Consider the following 19996-nt stretch of genomic DNA (forward strand, 5'->3'; position numbering starts at 1 on the left):
CAACTCTGCACCACTGTATGTAGAACGGTATTGCATCTCAATCAAAATTACTAATAGGAGCAAGGATAAAAATGAGCTACAACATCTTGAAAAGACCTGAGGTTTAGTGAACTCAGATTTTCAACAATGGGTCCACCTGGGTCACAAAGAAAATGTCCTTGGATGCCACATTAGATTTCTAATATGACCTCTTTGAAGAATTGAGGCCTCTTCCTCACTTAACCTCCACAACCTTTCAAGGGCCTATTGAACTCTTAGGCAGGAATCTACTAAGATACTTGCAATTTTAGAAAAACACAGAATCATGATTCTCTCCACACACGTTTTCAGTTCGTGGTATTTTGTAAGTTGATGCACATTTATCTATTGGGCAATGTAAGTATTATTCAATTTAACTGTTGATAAGAGAAATACCATCCTCTTTTTAAACATGAGAAATGATACTAATACCCCAGGAAAAGACAGCATATTTGAGATAGCTTAAAACACACACACACACACACACACACACACACACTGTATAAAGCACTTGGCCATTAGAGAGCATACTCTATACCTTTATGGTAGTTTAAAGGAGCTTTCTTGTTCACTATTGAATGGCCAAGAAAAGACAGCATATTTGAGATAGCTTAAAACACACACACACACACACACACACACACACACACACACACACACACACACACACACACACACTGTATAAAGCACTTGGCCATTAGAGAGCATACTCTATACCTTTATGGTAGTTTAAAGGAGCTTTCTTGTTCACTATTGAATGGCCACAGGTAAGGGGTAGGCAGAAAGGCTGAATAATTTCAGCGCAAATATCTACCAAGGAAGCCATTACTCAACATCCCCCTTCCTGCTCCCCTACAATGCTGGTATTTCTGCTACCAGATCTCTTACTAGTTATATAAAGGTTTTGTTTCCAAGGAAACCACTGACATCTATGGAATTTAATGAACATTAAAATAGGAACTATGCCATATAATTTACATTTGAAAATAAATGTGAATAGTTGTCAAAGCTATCACAGACTCACATATATACATAGTCATATACACAGAGCTATACATACATGCACACATATACACACCAAAAATTTTGTGAATTTTTAGCCCCATTTTTCCCATTTATCAAAGATAAAGGAAAAACATCTATGGAATCAGAATAACAAAAACTAACAACTTTTTTTTCACAATGTATTGCAACATAGGAAGTAATATAAGAAATATCTAAAGACAGGAATAAGGGCCAAAGGTTGGTCATGTTAACAATCAGGTGATAAAGGGAAGAAAAAACAACAACAACAACTTCTATTTTGTTGTGTAATGTATTCTCTTTTAATCCTCATTCATAAAGCAAGTTTTATGGTGTGGGTTTCACACAGCTTATGGTGTTGGTTTCACACAGCTTATAATCAGCAAAAGAGGATGATAAATACAGCACTCATGGCAATACTAGGCCTCACAGATGATTCATGCAAATCATTGTTGTATAATATCCAAATAAAAGCTCATTATGAGATTTATATACTGGCATCCACAATTTATGAAAAGTTTGTTTCGGGTATTAGCTAGAAATTCTCATGATACAGGAAAAAAATCCTCCAAGCAAATATGGGCCCAATGATATCTTCAGAAAAATTGGAAAAGTATCTAAAAGAGAAGTTTCGGGAATAAAATAAAGGCCCAAAGGAAATTTACCACTTGACCCAAATACACCATTTACTCCCTCCTTCTCAAACAATGTTTTCAGAGCCTAGGGTAAAAGCTGTTCTGTCTTCTGTTTCCTGCCTAGCTGTTCCTCTTTTTATCGTGCTAAAGTATAAACAGCATAATATTGACAGTTTTCAATGTAAAGTTCAGGGGCATTAAGTGGATTCACACTGTTATACCACCATCACCACTGTTCATCGGTAAGACATTTTTCATCTTCTTAAATTAAAGTCTATGCCTCTTAAACCACAAACCTCCTCTCCCCCCCTCCCCCCGTCCTTACTCTCTTCTTCATCTTTCTGGTATCTACCACTATATATTATGAGTTTGAGTATTATATGTACCTCACATATGAATGGATTCATAATATATGTGCTCTTCTATATCTGGCTTATTTCACTTAGTATACATTTGAAAGGCCTATTTGTACCATTCGCTTTTTAAATACATGCTACATGTCATCAACGGATATTAGAGTACTGTATCTGTTTTCATTCAGCTTGCAACTCATTAGGTATATACCATTCCTATTTTCTTTTGCGAATTCTCTTTTGCTAGTTCAAAGTCTATATGCTTGAAGCTCCAGGACTCAGACCTTGGACCTCATTCATTGAAACCTATATTTCTTAGGAGATCTCAGCCAAACTTCAAACTTTGAAACACAAAGCTGCAACTCCAGGATCCTGAACTCCAGACTTGATGTCATCTCTACACCATCTATTGCCTACTAGGCATTTTAAACATTATGAACCCAACCCATAGTGGATTTTTCTATTCAAACGAGTTCTCTTCTTCTTTTCCATATCAGAACATGACAACTCAACTCTGAAATGTCTCAAGTCCAAACACCACTAATTGTTTTTTAATCCATTCTTTCTCCTCATTCTTCACATCCAACATATCACAAGCCCTATGTCTTATCTTTAACACATACTCTGCTCTGTGTGTGTGTGTGTGTGTGTGTGTGTGTGTGTGTGTGTGTGTGTGTGTGTATGAGCATGTGTACATGCATACACACTGGGACTAGAGCTTGAACTTAGGGCCAGGGCACTCTCCCTCTGCAGTTTTTCCTCTAGTCTACTCCACTGGAGCTACCCTTCTACTTCCAGCGTTTGTTGAATTGGAGATAATCTCAGGGACTTTTCTATCCAGACTAGCTTCAAACATACTCAGATTTTATCTTCATGAGTAGGTAGGATGAGAAGTGTGAGCCACGAGTGATTTCCAGAGTCGAACTTATTTTTACCACCTCCTTATTTATACTTCAGTCATTGTCACTATGACCCTTACCCAGGATGTGTACAACAGCCAACTTCTTTGTCCCTTTTGCTTCTTTTTTTGTCCCCTGTAGTATCTACTCAACCCAGTTACCACCCAGACTTTCAGGAGCTCAGACCTTGTTATTCCCCTGATCAGAACTTTCACTGTCTTCTTCCTTTCATTCTCCTTTTCATTTCTTTTTTATTTCTGTGCAGTTGCTAGGTCTTGAACTCATATCTTAAGCGTGTCCCTGAGCTTTTATTTTGTCTTCTTAAGAGCTATCACCCCACCACTTGAGCCACAGCTCTTCTTCCTGCTTTTTAGAGGTATAACTGGAAATAAGAGTCACATAGACTTTTCTGCTCAAGTTGGCTTCAAACTGTGATCCTCAGATCTCAGCCTCTTGAGTAGCTAAGATTGCAGACTTGAGCTACCTTTGCCTGGTTCACTTCATTCTTTTTAACGACTTAGGAAAAGTCTGAGTGATTAGCATGGTCAAATGAGGCCTGGACTTCACTGGAGCTACATGGCTATGCAAAACTGCCTGCCCTGTATGTTCCCATTTCAGGGACTTTGCTCTTACTGTACCTTCTTCCTGCAATGCTCTTCCTATGGTCATTCACCTAGTTTTCTTCTTCACTTAATTCATGTCTTTTTCTTGGGAATACACCTTACTAGAATTTGTTCGACTATTCTCTATATAATAGCAAGTCCATGTGTCACCCATGGTCTATAGTCTCCCATGCTATCTTTCTGCTTTCAGTTAGAACTCTCTATTGTTGGTCTCTTCTTTTTGGGGTGGGGTGGGGGGGTCAGTCATGGTGCTAGAACACTGGGCCTGGGCACTGTCCCTGAGCTCTTCAGCTCAAAGCAGGCGCTCTACCACTTGAGTCACAGTGTCACTTCCTGTTTTCTGGTGGCTAATTAGAGATAAGAGTCTCATGGACTTTCCTGCCTGGGCTGGCTTTGAACTGCAATCCTCAGATCTCAGCCTCCTGAGTAGTTCGGAATACAGGTATGAGCCACTAGTGCCTGGCCTGTTGTTGGTCTCTTCAATTCTATGATGTTCTTGAGTTTGTGTATGGGCTACAAGTCATGTCATGCTGTGCTGTGCAACATTCCACTCAGAGATATCACTATGACTACATGAAACATACAAGGGTGGAAGTCATTATCAGCAAACACAACAAATTAGGGGTGTGTGTGTGTGTGTGTTTGTGTGTGTGTGTGAGTGTGTTTGTGTGTGTGTGGACACATGTACATGTGTGCCAGTACTGGGCCTTGAACTCAGGGCCTGGGCACTGTCTCTGAGATTTTTATCAAGTTGGGAGCTCTATCACGTGAGCCACAGCTCTCCTTTTAACATTTTGTTGCTTAATTGGAGTTAAGAATCTTAGGGTCATTCCTTCCCAGGCTGGCTTTGAACCAAGATCCTCAGTGTCAGTCTCTTGAGTAGCTAGGATCGCAAACATGAGCCACTGGTGCCATGTAAATCAAAGCTTTCCCAGAGAATAGAAAGAGTGTGTGACAGAAATTGTCACTCAATGTATACTTGTCAAAGTAATTCATAATGAAGTAAGAATGTCATGAGTTTCTGTGTAAAGTTAGTAAGGAAAACCTAATCAAATTTAAAATTTTAAGTTGTCTAATCTGCCTTATGGAATTTTAGTAGTATTATATATTATCTAGAATCTAATTGTTGACCTAGATATTTATAAAATAGGCATGCTGAAATTAACATGATATATAGTGTTAAAGAAACTGGCATTTATCCATAGAAATAACTGATGGACAGGTAGCAAGTGAAATGGTTTCCTTTACATCTATAAAACCATTTAAAAGTAAACAGAAATACCTTTCACAAATATTGCTGTTTGCATGTAATATTTGTGCACTGAAGTTGGAAGATGATCACTTATCATGATGTTGTTCCTTGGAGAAGCCCAAAGAAACTGAGAATTGCTTTCAAGAAGCTGCATACAAAGTGTACCTTCAGCCTTTCTTACTGTTTCTTTGAATCACTTCTTACTTGATTAGAGTGCAATCTGATTTTTTTGAATGCTGCATCTGATTTGCCATGACCACATTAAGATGTTTTAAGTTAGGTCAACTTGTTCAACACCAGACTTAGAATCCATAGGAGAAAGAGTGTTGGCTTGGTTAACTCCTAAATTTACAACTTGGAATTAAGAGCTAAAGCAAAGTAAATGCATACCCCAGCTCACAGATGAGGAAATAGAGGTCCGAGCAGAAGACACAGTTTCTTGAAGTAAGCTAATGGCAGAGCTGGCATATGAACTTTGATTTCCACTTTACTAATTCATCTCCTGTATGAATATATCTGAAGACTCAGTACACCCTTAGAATCCTGGGGAAGAAAATTACCTTCAAGTTGCATCTTTTTTATTTTTATTTTACTTTTTTTTGGTCAGGCGTGGGGCTTGAACTCAGGGCCTGGGCACTGTTGCTGAGCCTCTTCGTGCTCAAGGTTAAAGCTCCCCTTGAGCCACAATGCAATTTCCAGTGTTTTAGTGGATAATTGGAGATAAGAGTCTCACAGGGACTTTTCTGTCCCAGGCTGGCTTAGAATAGTGATCCTCAGATCTCAACCTCTTGAGTAGCTAGGATTATAGGCCTGAGCCACCAGCCCCTGATTTCAACTATCATCTTTGAAATCTCTCTTCAATGGCATTTAGTAATAAATACACTTTTTGTAGTATAAATTCATGTATACAGAAATTTGTCAGAAAACAATTTGCTCTACACAAAACCCTGATAATTTTAATTCCAGTCAAATGTATTTCATTTTATTAATGTTGATGAGCTATTAAATGGATCTGTTGGGTTAAGAGCTACTAATAGAGCCAAAGCTATAGAGACAAACACTCTTTGTAAAAGCAAAGAGCATGTTGAAAGACTACCCAGGAGTACGGGCATATAACAGAAGCAAGAGGTCTTTCTCAGCACCTTCGTAAATGCAGGAAAGGATGGAGTGAGGGATCAAACAAGGAAAAAGAAATAAATTTCACATTTCGAAGGATAAGTTATACTTTTCTTCTGGAGTTTACACTTATTTTATCAAAGAATATATCTCCCAAAGTTTTCCAAATGAACAATTTTATAACTAGTAGCCTCAACAAAATCTAAAGCCAGGACAGATCTGGCATTGCATGTATTATGTCGGGAGCCAACATTTAGTCTCATTAAGAGGGCAGTACACGGAAGCTTTTTCCATTTCCTACCAATGTCATTTCACATCACAGCAGGCACAGAAACAGATCATTTTCAACTAGATGTTAAATTTGTGTGTAACGAGATGCTGTGAGAACCAAAAAATAATAATATGAATACACAGGAAAACATTTGCAGGGCGCCTGGGTTGTTTTCATAAATATCTACTCCACAGATACTTTTCTTTGCTTTGTGGTAGTCTAGACACTTTAAAAGTCTTGCACTTAATCCGTCCTTCTGTTCCACTGCCTGCTCATCCTGAGCTGCCAAACTTTTCTCAGTCTACACTGATACCTTCATGCTTTTATTCTATTTGTTTACAGCCTTTTGAGATAGAATCTTGCTGTATAGAATCCAATGAGTCCGACTCCCAGTCTTCCAGCACAAGTTTTGTAAGTACTGGGATTACAGGTGTTCTCTAAAGTACCCAATATTTCTCTACACTTTTAATTTTCTGCTGTAAATTTTATACTATTATTCCAGAATCTTAGTGGTGTCCTATCTAAACACTTTCTTGTAGTCCACATATTTCTTAAACAATATATCTTGCTGTAATCATTCTGGAATACTGGAGGACAGCTTATTTCTCAGTCAATACCTTATAAGAACAGTTGTCATGGGGTTAAGTCAATGGCTTCCAAGTGATGTGCAGAAGGCAATCACCGAAGGAGATCTGAGGCCAGAAAAGGGGCCCAATATAGAACAATAGAGGCAAATCTTAAGAATGGTGGTGGCATTAATTGAGCAGCCAAACAAGACTTTACATGAACCCATCGTTTTATAAATCCATTCCAATACAATTCATTCCAATACATTGCAAACATTAAAATAAACTGTATTTTTTATTTATCCCATTAGAGATGGGATTGTCATTGTCAATGATTTTTGCACTGACATTCCCATCAGTTTCTTTCTTGCCTATGTTTCCACATAAACCAGGCTCTCCATCCAACTGGATATCATAAACTTTTCCAATTGAAGATGATAAATGTGGAAGTGAAGCTGTGATTCAAGCACTAGAACACCATCCTTAAGTGAAAACACTAAGGGAGAGCACTCAGGCTCTCAGTTCAAGCCTCAGTACCAGCACAAAAATAAAAGAAAGAAAAATAGGGAGGGAAGGAAGGAAGGAAGGAAGGAAGGAAGGAGGGAAGGAAGGAAGGAGGGTAGGAGAGAGGAAGGAAGGAAGGAGGGAAGGAAGGAAGGGAAGGAAGGAAGAGAGGCAGAAAAGAAAATTGATTTCCTACAAATCTGATTTGATTTTTAAAAATAGAAGCAAAAATAAACCAATAAGGAGTTGGGGTATAGCTCAGAGGTAGAGTGTTTGTCTAACTGTACAAGACCTTGGGTTCTATCAGAACCACAAAGAATCTGATCATATCAAGAAGAGTGGCAAATATTTAGCAACTGCTCATTAAATATCAGCTTGAATTAAACTAGCAGTGCTCAGATTTCACTGAGAAGTTCCTTCCAGCATCTTGATGCTTGTGTTCTAGCTGTATTAATTAGATTCATGAAGCACAAAAATCCTGGAGATAGAAAACAGGTAATAGCAGTTTTTTAAGAAAAGTTTCCCAGGTGATTTCACGAGCAGTTAAATTTGAGAACTCCCATGCTAAAAGTTCACTAATGAAGTATTTCATTGATTTCTGACAGCATTCAGGTCAAGTACTTATTATTACCATCCCTGAATCTAACAGAAAAAAGTCTAGGAAGGCCACACAGGTAAGATCAAACAAATGCAAGCTTTTAATATATTAAAGTAGAGCAAAGCTTTTAAAAACAAGTAAGGAAGAGGAAATGGGGGGAACAAGAAAGCTAAGAGGAGAAATTCTCCACCGAGAAAGCAAATGGTTCTCTGTGAACAAAAACAACAAAGCCAGAGTGTTCTGAGTGTTAAAAACTTGTTCTCAAGAGAAGTATTTTAAGATCTAATAGTAGTTTATCAGCTGTGCAGAGTACAAGTGCTACTTGTGTTCATTTATGAACATCCAATAGATATTTATTAAACCACATCCATCAATGCAGCTCAAGTGGTAAGTTAACTGTGAACTGCAGTAAGGAGATAGATTCTAGCCAGGAACTGTTTATGCAGCAGTAGAATTCACTTTGACTCCCAATGCTTAAGACCCAGCAGGTTTCGAGGTGGACAGCTGTCTTTAGTCAATACTGATACTGAAATTTCATGGGAAGCCAATAAAGAGATGTTCAAAGAGAAGTTTCAAAGCTACCTTATCAATGCTTTCAAAGCTATCTTGGAAGTAACAGACTTATGTGAAACATGGCTGGAAGGTTTTTGGGAAAACAAAAATAAATAAATAAATAAGAGCATCTTTCCTTCACTAAAATCTAAACAATTTTGAATAGTCACTGAAGTATTGATTATGAAATTCTTAATACCAAACTGTAAAAACAGATGATCCCCTATTCCTAAAAGATATTGAAAATAATGGAAGAATTACACTTGAAACATTTTCAGAAGCCTTCTTGGGAAACAGTTCTTTATGTAAATATTTATATTTTTCACATTTCATTATAGATCATTTTAAGATTTTCAGCCAAATCCCTGCATCTGTGTTTGCTGTATTCTAGAACCTATTGCTGCCAGAACATACCTGCTGCTTTTTTATATCTCTAAACAATAAATCATTCCAAGTGATTTTTTCCCAGATCTTTTGGATGTCAAAAGAACTGTTTTGACTTTCCGAGGATAAAATATAATTCTATAAGAAGAGACTAAAAAGAAAAATTGCTAGTTTTCCTATCAACTATGGAAAGGACTGACTCCTCCATCACAAGGCTACTATTTGCTAATTCTGTTTATGCTGAAAGTAAAGTACTTGAGTACTACATTTTCCATACAATAAATTAATTTATAATATGTAAATTATGAATTAATTCACAATAAAATAATTCAACTTAGATGGCAATTCAACACATTCTACTTCTGCTGCACCCTAACTGATTATCTGTAATACAAATTTAAACATGCATTTCTTCTTGATGCAATCCTTTGTTAAAAAATAAACTGTAAGCATTCCTTTGAATATCTCCTTTAGGATGTTTTTGAAAGCAGAACAAATGTCATCCCACACAACTGATTCCACAGTGCGGTGATCTTCACTAATAACATTTACAGACCTAACACTTTAGCATCTGTTGGCTCCCAGATGAATTGCTTTAGTTGTAGAGCATTTGACCTATATCAAATCTCCGTTCATCATATCTAAAGGTTAGTTCATGATGTATGCATGCTTAAGAGGATGAAGGATAAATTTCCAAGAAATTCCAAGCTCATCTTAACTATTTAGAATTAAGCAGTACAAGTTAGATACCTCATATCTAAAATGATTGGGCCAAGAAGAGTTTTATATTTCAGATTTTTTCAGCTTTTGAAATAATTGCATAAACATATAAGATATTTCCAAGTCTAGAAAAAACATTCATGTTTCATATTCATCTTATGAACATAGCTTGAAAATAATTCTGTACCACATATTTAGCACACCTGCATTTTGGCAGTGATTTTCACAAGAGGTCATGTGTGGAACTCTTCATTTGTGGTATTAAATCTAGTCTAAAATGCTTCAGAATTTGGAGTATTTGTGATTCCATAATTTCTAGTTAGGCATGCTTAATTTATAACTTGTACATAGCTACTTTTCTTCAAATAAAAACAAAATCACAGGGCAATGGGCAAGCATTTAGGTCTCACTGTCCATATGCTCTCTCATTAGTTCCATCCTTTAATAAAAGTGGAAGTATTTCGAGCAGACTGGCTGTTGTGTTTTACAACATCTACAACAGAGAAACTTTTAATTGGGGCAATTAGTTGATATCATGACACAGATAAATAATCAAGGCAGCAGCTGGTATGGGCCCGACGTTCAGCTTCCTACCTTGGGAGCTTTGGCATGTTTCCCACACCTGGCATCTTTGACGAGACTAAGATCTAACAGCTCCGTCTCCTGGAAGGCAAAAATGAGAATCTGTTAAGCAACTACACAGATTCCTCTTCTTTATTTTTACACCATTGACATCCTTAAAAAAAAGAACACTGTCTTGAGTCTTGCCTGAGAGTTTCTCTGTAGTTGAGATATTTTTTCCTCTTTCTGTCACTTCTCAGTAGAATTGTGGTAAAACAAAAAAAGATCACTAATAACTGTTCCATTTATTAACACATTCTGAAAGAATGAAATTCACGATTTAAGTCTCTGGGTTATTCTCCATACCATTGCTAAGTCATGAGGAATTAGTCTTTCTTGTTCACCCATTGAAAATCATCCTGCCATCACTGAGTGTGGGTGAGAATATGAAGGCTTGTCAGAGGATAGATAATTAGGTAAATGGGTCAAGGTGATGTTTCCATCTGCTCATTTACCCTCCTAGCTCATCTGGCCTAAGTAAAGATGGATCTGTCTCCCCTAGCCCAGCCTTTTACACACAGACTTCATACCATGATCATGAGAACATTTATTAATTATCATCATTGAATATCCACAATATGCACATTTCTCTGGGGCCCAAGACATATACAATACATTTGCTTCTCTGGATTGCCAACAAATGTACATGCGGGTGATAGTACCTATATGTATGTCAATGGGAGAGTATGTCAATGAGAAATGTTGTTAACTGCTAAAGGTAGACAATGGACAGAGGATAGCTAAAGGAGAGGCTTATGGAGAAGTTATTAAGCATGGTGAACAGATGTGTGAAGGAAAAGAGCTCATCTAAATTTGAGGATACGACATGAAAAAAATAACTCAGAAAAGAATACACTAAGAGGTTTGGGGCCAAACCTTGAGAAATCCATAGCTTTTAAGCACTTGGAGGGAGACAACTAATAGGAAAAAGTGATAAGAAGAAGAATCAAGAGGTACATGAGTAAACCATAATAACCTTGAAGCCACAGTAGTAGTGGGGGACATAACTCATACTGGGGCATCCCACATTTTCTTTGGATGAAGAAAAGTCATGGAAGACAACATCAGAAGGTTAGAAACTCAGAAAGTGGACCCAAGGACATGAAGCCATGAAAGTTGAGCCATGTGTGTCACCAAATTACACAGTGAGCTGTCACTGGCCAGAAAGGCTATGGAGTAATGAGCAGAAATATCTTAAAGGTGATAAATCCAATTATCAACCTATAGTTCCTGGGAGTATGCCAGTTGGATGCAGCAATTTAATCACCTTCTCCTAGAGGATGCAATACATTGTCATTCAACTATTAACAGACCCTCTGGACACAGGTGTGTATGATTGGTCATAGACTCTAAGATTGCAAGTGTCCCAGGCAGGTTTTGCAAATAGCCACTCACAGTTTCCAAATATCTGGAGAAACATCTGACAATTTCTCCAATGTTGCTGCACAATAAGGATGAAACAGAAAGTGGGATCTCCCTGAACTACAAACCTGCTCAGCAGATCCAATAAAACACCTGGCTCTACCTCAATTCCTTAATGGAACATTGCACATTTCCTTTTTCCCATTTTAGAAGACCTCTTAGTCCATTTCATGTTGTGGATAGCCCTGTACAAATTAGTTCAAATTCTTTGGTGTGATATATGGCAACCTGCCAAAGAGATTTCAGGACAGAGTTGTGATGCAATTATTATCCTGCCATCCGAAACAACATTGTTAGGAAACAATACTTTCAGTCTAAGATTTGATGCTATTCTTAAGTAAACGCATCAATTAGCTTGGAGTGAGAGGAGAGATAAAAAGTAAGACATAAGGAACTTGACTAGCACAAAACTTCTTTTTTTTAATCTCCACAGAAATAACAAGCAAACCATTGTGTAGAAGAGAGGATATAGGAAGAAGGAAAGCAAGCTTGAAGAAGATTAATCTAGAATATGAGAATTGAGAGGAGGTGTAAGAGTCAGGAGACAAAAATCAAGGTATATAATAGGAAGAGAGAAGTAAAATGGAGGAAGAATAGTAAGGCAAGGAAAGAGAGGATTAAAAATGCTGGAATTTCCATCTACTCATTAAGAATCAGAATTTGGCACAAACTAATGGTGCATTTTGGAGATGCTGTCTTGAGAAATTCATTCAAGCTAAAAAAGTCAATAATGAAATTGCTTGAACGTTGTTTATTAAATGTCAGCTCTGTGTCAGGTAAAGGCCAGTTGGGTTGAACCAGAAAATGAAAGAGTCAGTTCTCCACTTGGAGGAGCACACAAATGATCCAATTATTGTCTACCAGAGAAATTACTTTAAAGTGTCTGTTGACATAGGCATCGGAAGGCCATGGCATATATTTTCTGCCAGCTCACAATAGTGAAAGGGATGTGCCAGCCTTACAACATTATGTGTGTGTATGTGTGTGTGTTTTAGAAGGAAAAGTGGTTATAGAGAGAAGAAAGAACAAGTACAAATGTGCAATGGCGGGAATTGTGTAAGAAAAACTGCAAGAGTTATGTTGACTGTGATACACAACAATCAACTTCAGATTTAGCAGACCTTACCTAACTTTCCTCTTTTAGTTATTCATAAAACACTAACATACATGTTTGATATACTTCTCTATATGTTGCATGATGTTTTACATATGCATCAAATACAAATTTTGCCTGTACACAATACATTTTACCTAGTCTGACATGAACATTTTCTATCCCAGGATATTTTCGCAGTTGAACAAACAAACAACAGACTGAAACATTACTTGTTTGATTATACACACAAAAGCTGAAATGAGTTCACAGAGAACCTACATCTTAGCAGGCATCATTACAGATAATGAGCACTGTTTTCTTCTTTCAACTCTGGAGGAAACACTTATTCCCAAAGCCATGGAGGGATAGTTAATGCCATCTTCCCCAGGGGATTCATTCTGATACCACAGGATACCACTAAAAACTGATACTACTAAAAACTTCTGTCATGGTGTGTAAAATTGTGTGTGTAGGAAATCCAGCATAGAGCACCATGGATGTGGTTAATGTGGCATGGGAAAAACCCACTTGGAAAAGCTGTTCATGGACTCATTCAGCTAAAACATGATGATTAAAATAGCATCTCCCATTTCTATTAACATGCAAGAACCAGCTCTCTGGGGTTTTACTACATCTTTTCCTCTCCTCCACTAAGAAGGAAAAGGACCACAAAAATTGTTAGTTGTGTCAGTAAAACTCTTTGTAGGTTAATTTTCTTGTGTTAGTAGCAGTTTTATCCTTATTCTCATTAGTATAAGGCACTGAAATGGTCCCTTTCTCAGTTCTTCTAAGAGTTACTGTTTTCCAGACTTGCAGAACTCATTAACATTGTATCATCTATTAAATGCAAATAATAGTATCTCCCATGCATGTGGCTTTCAAAATGATGCCTCTTCATTAATTGGACATCTTACTTTAGAATATCTTGTTCAAAGAGTCTGGGAGTAGATCTTAAAATTTGCCTCTTTAACTAACTTGTAGATAATTCTGATGCTGATAGTCCAACAGACCAAGCTTTGCAAATTACTCATATACAAACACTCACACAATTGTTGCTATAAAGCTCTTGATGACCATGACTGATAAAACTATACAACAGTTATGTATCTGTTATGGTTCCTAAAAAATCTATCACACTTCTTTCTTTTTTAAATGTTTTTATTGTGAAAATAGTGTACAGAGAAGTTACAGTTACATGAGTAAGATAATGAGTACATTTCCTATTGAGCATTGTTACCTCCTCCTTTGTTTTTCCCCTGCCATCCCTTCCCTCCCCACCTTCCCAGATCCCCTCCCCCAAGTTGGAAAGTTCATTTTCTACATGGTGTCTTGTACATCTCATTGTTACAATGGGTCGACCTATATCCTTGTTGCAGCATTTTGTTATTTCCCTTCCCCTCCCCAAATTAGAAAAATATATATACAAGACACAGGACACCGACATCAAATACAGTAAAAACAGGGGTTATACCATGGGGATGAACATACAAGAGAAACAAAAAAAAATCACATAGTATAATTTAGATACATTAAAAACAATAGCACGAAAGAAAAAAACAAGTTGTGTCCCTATATGGGGCTTCATTTCACTTAATATCATCTTATAAATTATTCGAGCTGACCCGAAATTTTGGCAAAGTAGCAGGGTATAAAATTAACCCTCAAAAATCAACAGCTCTTCTGTATGCCAACAATGGGAAAAGCATGGCTGAAATCAGGAAAGTAACTCCTTTTGTAATAGCCCCCCACACAAAAGAATACCTAGGAGTTAACTAAAGAAGTGAAGGACCTCTACGGTGAAAACTTTAAAAGCCTAAAAAAGGAAATTAAGGCAGAATTTAGGAAGTGGAAAAGCCTCCCATGCTCCTGGATCGGGAGGATTAACATCATGAAAATGGCAATACTGCCAAAGGCTATCTACAAATTCAATGCAATACCTATCAATATTCCAAACTCATTCTTCAATGAAATAGAAGAAGCAATCCAAAAATTTGTATGGAACAATAAAAGACCCCGAATAGCAAAAACTATCCTTAGCATAAAGAACAGTGCTGGAGGAATATCAATACCAAATTTCAAAGTCTACCACACTTCTTTCTATAGTAAACTATCAAAAGAATATCATATCCACTGAATGTAAAAATGTGTCTAGGCTTAATTTAGATTTATCTTTTAAAAAGACATCAATCTCTATTTCTAAACATTCCATAGTGTTAAATTTTACCTTACCTAAGTAAATAGCTTTAAGTGTTGAGAAATTCAAGCAAGCATTGAAGTAATTTTATGTTGACTGAAAGTGTTCTACTACTCAGCCTTTGCATTATATTTCATTGTATTAGAAAGGTCTTTAGAAACATGGGAGTGGGAGTTATGACCATCCACCAATGGGACGAAGACTAAAGAGTCCAAAGGCAATGACCTACCTGGAAAAACAAAGCATTCTGTACTCAGGAAGTGGAAACAAGAGGCTTACTATTGTACTGTTTGAGGTTCTTTTTTTCTTTCTTTTGTCCTTTGGTTTATTCCCTTCTTTTTTTGTATTTCTGTACTCTTTGTCTTGTATATAACTTTATCTGATTTGGGGAGGGGAAGGAGAAGCACAGAAACGATGTGGAATAAAGGGTGAACCAATTCAGCAGTGATACTCAGTAGACACTATGGTGGAAATGAGCTGTACAGTCTGTTGGGGGAAGATGTTGAAAGGGGAATAACTGGGAAAGAAGAAGGACAAGGTTGATAATGTTCAAATGGAAATGTACTTGCTCCATGGTTATGTAACTGTAACCCCTTTGTACATCACCTCTACACTAAAATTTTAAAAAAGGAATACTGCAACTGTACCCTTATTTGAGATCCTAAATGGCATTTTTAAAGATTGAAGACATACGCCTATGACTTCCAATGCATGTAGGAAAGCATCATACCTTTTCTCTTTATAAGTATGGATACAAAGAGAATTAACAATAGTCACACTTAAAACTTTAGAGATGGTATTTTCTTTTTCTTTTTAATGCACAGTAAGAAAAGACCTGCAAACTAAGGGAAGATGGGATAGTTTCTTATGTTTACTATTCAGGAGGAAGATTTCAATTCATCATCCACTAACCTACTGTGAGGTAGATGAGCCATGAAATCCACAGCAAACTCTGTAAAGAACATAATTTAAAATGTAACTCCTTGCAGAATACCAATTTCTGTGCATTGTTACCAAATTCCATTAGTCACCCAATATAATAATGTGCTTCAAGTTCACATGGTATATAATCAGGGCAGCAATTATAGTCATAAACATTTCACAGAGAAGATATTAATGGTTGGGTGATGTGGCGTGATAATATATACCACCACATGTGGTATGTTCAGTAAGTTGTTTAACCTTGATTTACCAAAAGTAGAATACATTAATATATATTCTTAACTGCCAGATCGCTTTAAAATGTACAAATAAAAAATGGTGTTAGAGTTCTGTAATGAAGGGGTTTTAATTTAAAGAGAAGCACACGGACTTAGACTGAACTCTTTGTTCCTTAACGTTATTCATTTTTCTGCAGGAGCACACAATCTGTGCATTAGAGCTCTCAAAAATTCCCTACACTGTCTCTCCCACCTGGCTTACATTTCCTTTGTTCCCTAGTCATGATGTTTTCTTTTTTCCTTTTTTCCCCACAAGCTGCAACGGAGACTCAGTGTGCTAAGAAACACCAGTGGAAATGAGTCCTCAGTAAAATCCACTGAAAAGAACAAAGTCAACACACCTGGAGTACTTCCCTGAAACATGCAGAGGTTTATGTAACAAAAATTGCATTAAGTCTAGCAAGCAGAGAATGCGATTTCTTTCTTGGAGTTATCCTCTGTTATCAATGCAATATTAAGAAGATTACTGCAGATGCTTGTGTATTGCCTGGCATCCTCATCTGTCAAACACAGATGCAGGTGCCAGCACATCTCCCTTATAAGAAACTGCTAAATTGACTGAGATATTAAATGGAGGTCTCCATTTAGTAAGTAATGTGTCCATGAATTCCCACAACATTCCCCATTCCAAATAAAAGGGAAAAGATCCTCATAAAAACATTGAACAGAAATGAAGAGACAAAGGGTGAACAAATGCAGCAGTAATTCACACTAGACATTATGTTGAAAATGAAATATATAACTTGTGAATGGGGCTAGGAGGGAAAAAAATCTGGGAGAGAGAATGAAGGAAGGGGTGACATTGTACAAAAAGAAACATATTATTTACTTTATGTAATTGTAACCCCTCTGTGTCATCACCTTCATAATAACAATAAAAATATTTTAAATTAAAAATTGGTTTGTAAAACATCTAGAAGTAAAAATGGCATATAAATAAACAACGTGGATTTGAAAACCTAGTAAGTATAGTAAAAGTATTTCCAGATAATTTTGAACTTAAATAAGAGCTTGTAGAGATGATTGATTTCCTGCTTTTTATGAGTGCAATATAAGATGAGCATTTGAAATAAAAAGAAAAGAAGGCACAAGATAGTTCATATGTTAGAAGTAATATTCTATCTGTTGACATGGGGTTTCTGGACTGGGTAGTGAATCTCATGGTAAAAAGACATTGTCCTTCATCTTGTTTCTACAGTGCTTAGCAAAGTGCCTGGGATACAGGCTGTGTTATATCCTATATTACGAAAATGGCAATAACATGCTGGTGGGGATGTGGACAAAAGGGAACACTACTACACTGTTGGTGGGAATGCAAACTTGTTCAACCACTCTGAAAAGCAGTATGGAGATTACTCAAAAAAACTAAACATAGAGCTCCCTTATGATCCAGCAATCTCATTCCTGAGCATTTACCTAAATGATCACAAATAAGGTCACACTAAAGCTACCAGCACAACCACATTCATTGCAGCATTATTTACCATAGCTAAGATATTCATTCAATCCAGATGCCCCTCAGAAGATGAATGGAAATGTGGTACAAACAGTAGATGAATGGAAATGTGGTACACACACACACATACACACACGTGCATGCACACACACACACACACACACACACACCATACACAATGGAATTCTATGCTTCCATCAGAAAGAATGACATTGACTCATTTGTAAGGAAATGGGAAGATTTGGGGAAAAAGTCATATTAAGTGAAGTAAGCCAGACCCAAAGAAACATAGGTTGCATGGTTTCCTTCCTATGTAATAATTAGTATATGCCTTGGATAGTCCTAGCAGAAGATCACAATATATTAGTAACTATATACATATGACCATATAAAATTATTCTAATTGAAATAAACTCCAAGATATGGAAACAGGAGAATTTTTTGTTTTGTTTTGTTTTTGTTTTTAGTGTAGTGTTTGCAGTTTGTTTTTTGTTTTCTTCCTGTTGTCACTGTTTTTTATTTTGGTACTCTTTGTCTTGTATATAAGTTTATCTGATTTGGAGAAGGGAAAGGGAATCACAGAAATGGTGGGGAAAAGGGTGAGCCAATGCAAAGGTGGTATTCACCAGACATTATGTTGGAAATGAATTTTATAACTTAGTGGGGGGGAGTGAGGTCAGGGGGGAAGGAAAGTGAAGAAAACGAGGGAGGGGTAACATTGTTTGAAAATAAATGTATTCACTACCTTACTTATGTAACTGTAATTCTTCTGTACATCACCTTTACAATAAAATAAAATTTAAAAAAAGAAAATGGCATCCAGCTGAAAATAGCAAGTGCTTCCAAATTTAGCTTGAACAGGGACACAGTATATAAAATATCCATCAAACTTACCTTTAATCAGAAAGCCAACCACTTAAATAATTGTTACAAACAACCTAGGAACATAAACTTTGGCTGATACAGTAATATTCACTATCTACTGTATTCTCATATTCTCTTAAACAAAAACAATAAGCAGGTAAAAATGGGGGAATACATTGTTTATAAGTATCCTATGTGTAAGTTATTAATGTCAGTACTACATTAGCCCTACAATAAATTGCTTTACGTTCTGTTACTTGGCCTTACCTCTAGTAGCTGGCCTTCTTTTCTTTGCTTTTCTTTTTGTCAGGTCCTGGGGCTTTGAACTCAGTGCCTGGGTATTATCCCTGAGCCTGGCCTTCCTTCTAATAACTAGCTTTACTCTAGAAAATAAAATTAGAAATAATATTTTCTTTCAACTACAGCTGGGATGCTTCTATTTTACTTTAGGAAGTTACCTGTTCCTAGATCCCTGCCATTGGAGGTTTCATATCAAAGAACTCATGACCATCATACATCTTTCTTAGGATACAACATAATGTTGTGTGCATTTACCAATATTGGAAAGACTTTGGTGAAATATAGATACTGATTTATGGTAAACATATCATCTATATGATTTTTTAATATGTTCCAACTCATATTCAAGGTTATTGCTTATATTCTTTGAATTAATTGTTGATGGTGAGTGGAACTGATGATAGTTCCTTCTGCAGAATATCCAAACTAAATATATGCTGTTTAATTATATTTCATTAGAGTAACATCTATTATGGTATCAAAGAATATTTGCCAATGAACTTCACTCGCACATGTACACACACACACACACACACACACACACACACACACACACACACACACAGACTTTAAAGACTGTGAGCAAAGACTGTTATGTTCCTAAATGTAAAACCTCTCCACTTAGCTGTATTCATCACAGTAGTCTACTACAAGGTTATGCTTATGATAGTCACTTTGTATGTATTAGATGAATTCCATGAAGTATAATGTTACTTATATTTTCTTTATCAAGAAATCAATATCTTGCTTCTTAAACTCCAGCTTTCTTGTTTCATTCTTCCTCTAGATAAGTAGATAAGTGTATTTTAAAGAAGAGTTAAACAGAGCATAAAAATTACTGGGAGTAGTGTTGAATTATAATTTTTGAGTCATTAAATAGGAATGGTTTTTTCAATGAATGTGTATGTTAAATTTATTTACTTATTATTTATTTATCATAAGCACTGCTAAGGCTCTAAGACAAGGCAGAGGAAACCTCTATTATATATAGTAGTGTTTAAATTGTTTTAATTTTTTGTCAGCCTTGAGATTTCAACTCAGGGTCTGGGCACTGTCCCTGAGCTCTTTTTTCAGTCAAGGCTAGTACCCTCACTTTGAGCCACATCACCACTTTTGGCTTTCTGGTGGTTAATGAGAGACACAAGTCTCATGGACTTTCTTGCACTGGCTGGCTTTGAACCATGATTGTCAGATCTCAGCCTTCTGAGTAGCTATGATTATAGGTGTGAGCCACCAGTGCCTGGCTTGTATCCAGTACTTTTAAAAATGCCTACAAATCCCTCAAAAATTTTTCTATGAGATTGTGGCA

The 19996-nt window shown here is 36.6% G+C and overlaps 1 protein-coding gene across 2 annotated transcripts in view; it reads right to left on the reverse strand.

Annotated features, from left to right (window-relative positions):
- Positions 1-19996, reverse strand: part of Plcb1 (phospholipase C beta 1) — a 631005-nt gene that overhangs the window by 401282 nt on the left and 209727 nt on the right. For both annotated transcript variants that reach the window (XM_042694512.1, XM_042694513.1), the window contains exon 3: positions 10109-10177. In XM_042694512.1, the coding sequence (XP_042550446.1) occupies positions 10109-10177 (69 nt within the window). The remainder of the gene's footprint in view (positions 1-10108; positions 10178-19996) is intronic.

Source organism: Dipodomys spectabilis, unplaced genomic scaffold (assembly GCF_019054845.1).
Source record: "Dipodomys spectabilis isolate Male_0828 unplaced genomic scaffold, ASM1905484v1 ptg000175l, whole genome shotgun sequence".
In the NCBI taxonomy this organism is placed as follows: Eukaryota; Metazoa; Chordata; class Mammalia; order Rodentia; family Heteromyidae; genus Dipodomys; species Dipodomys spectabilis.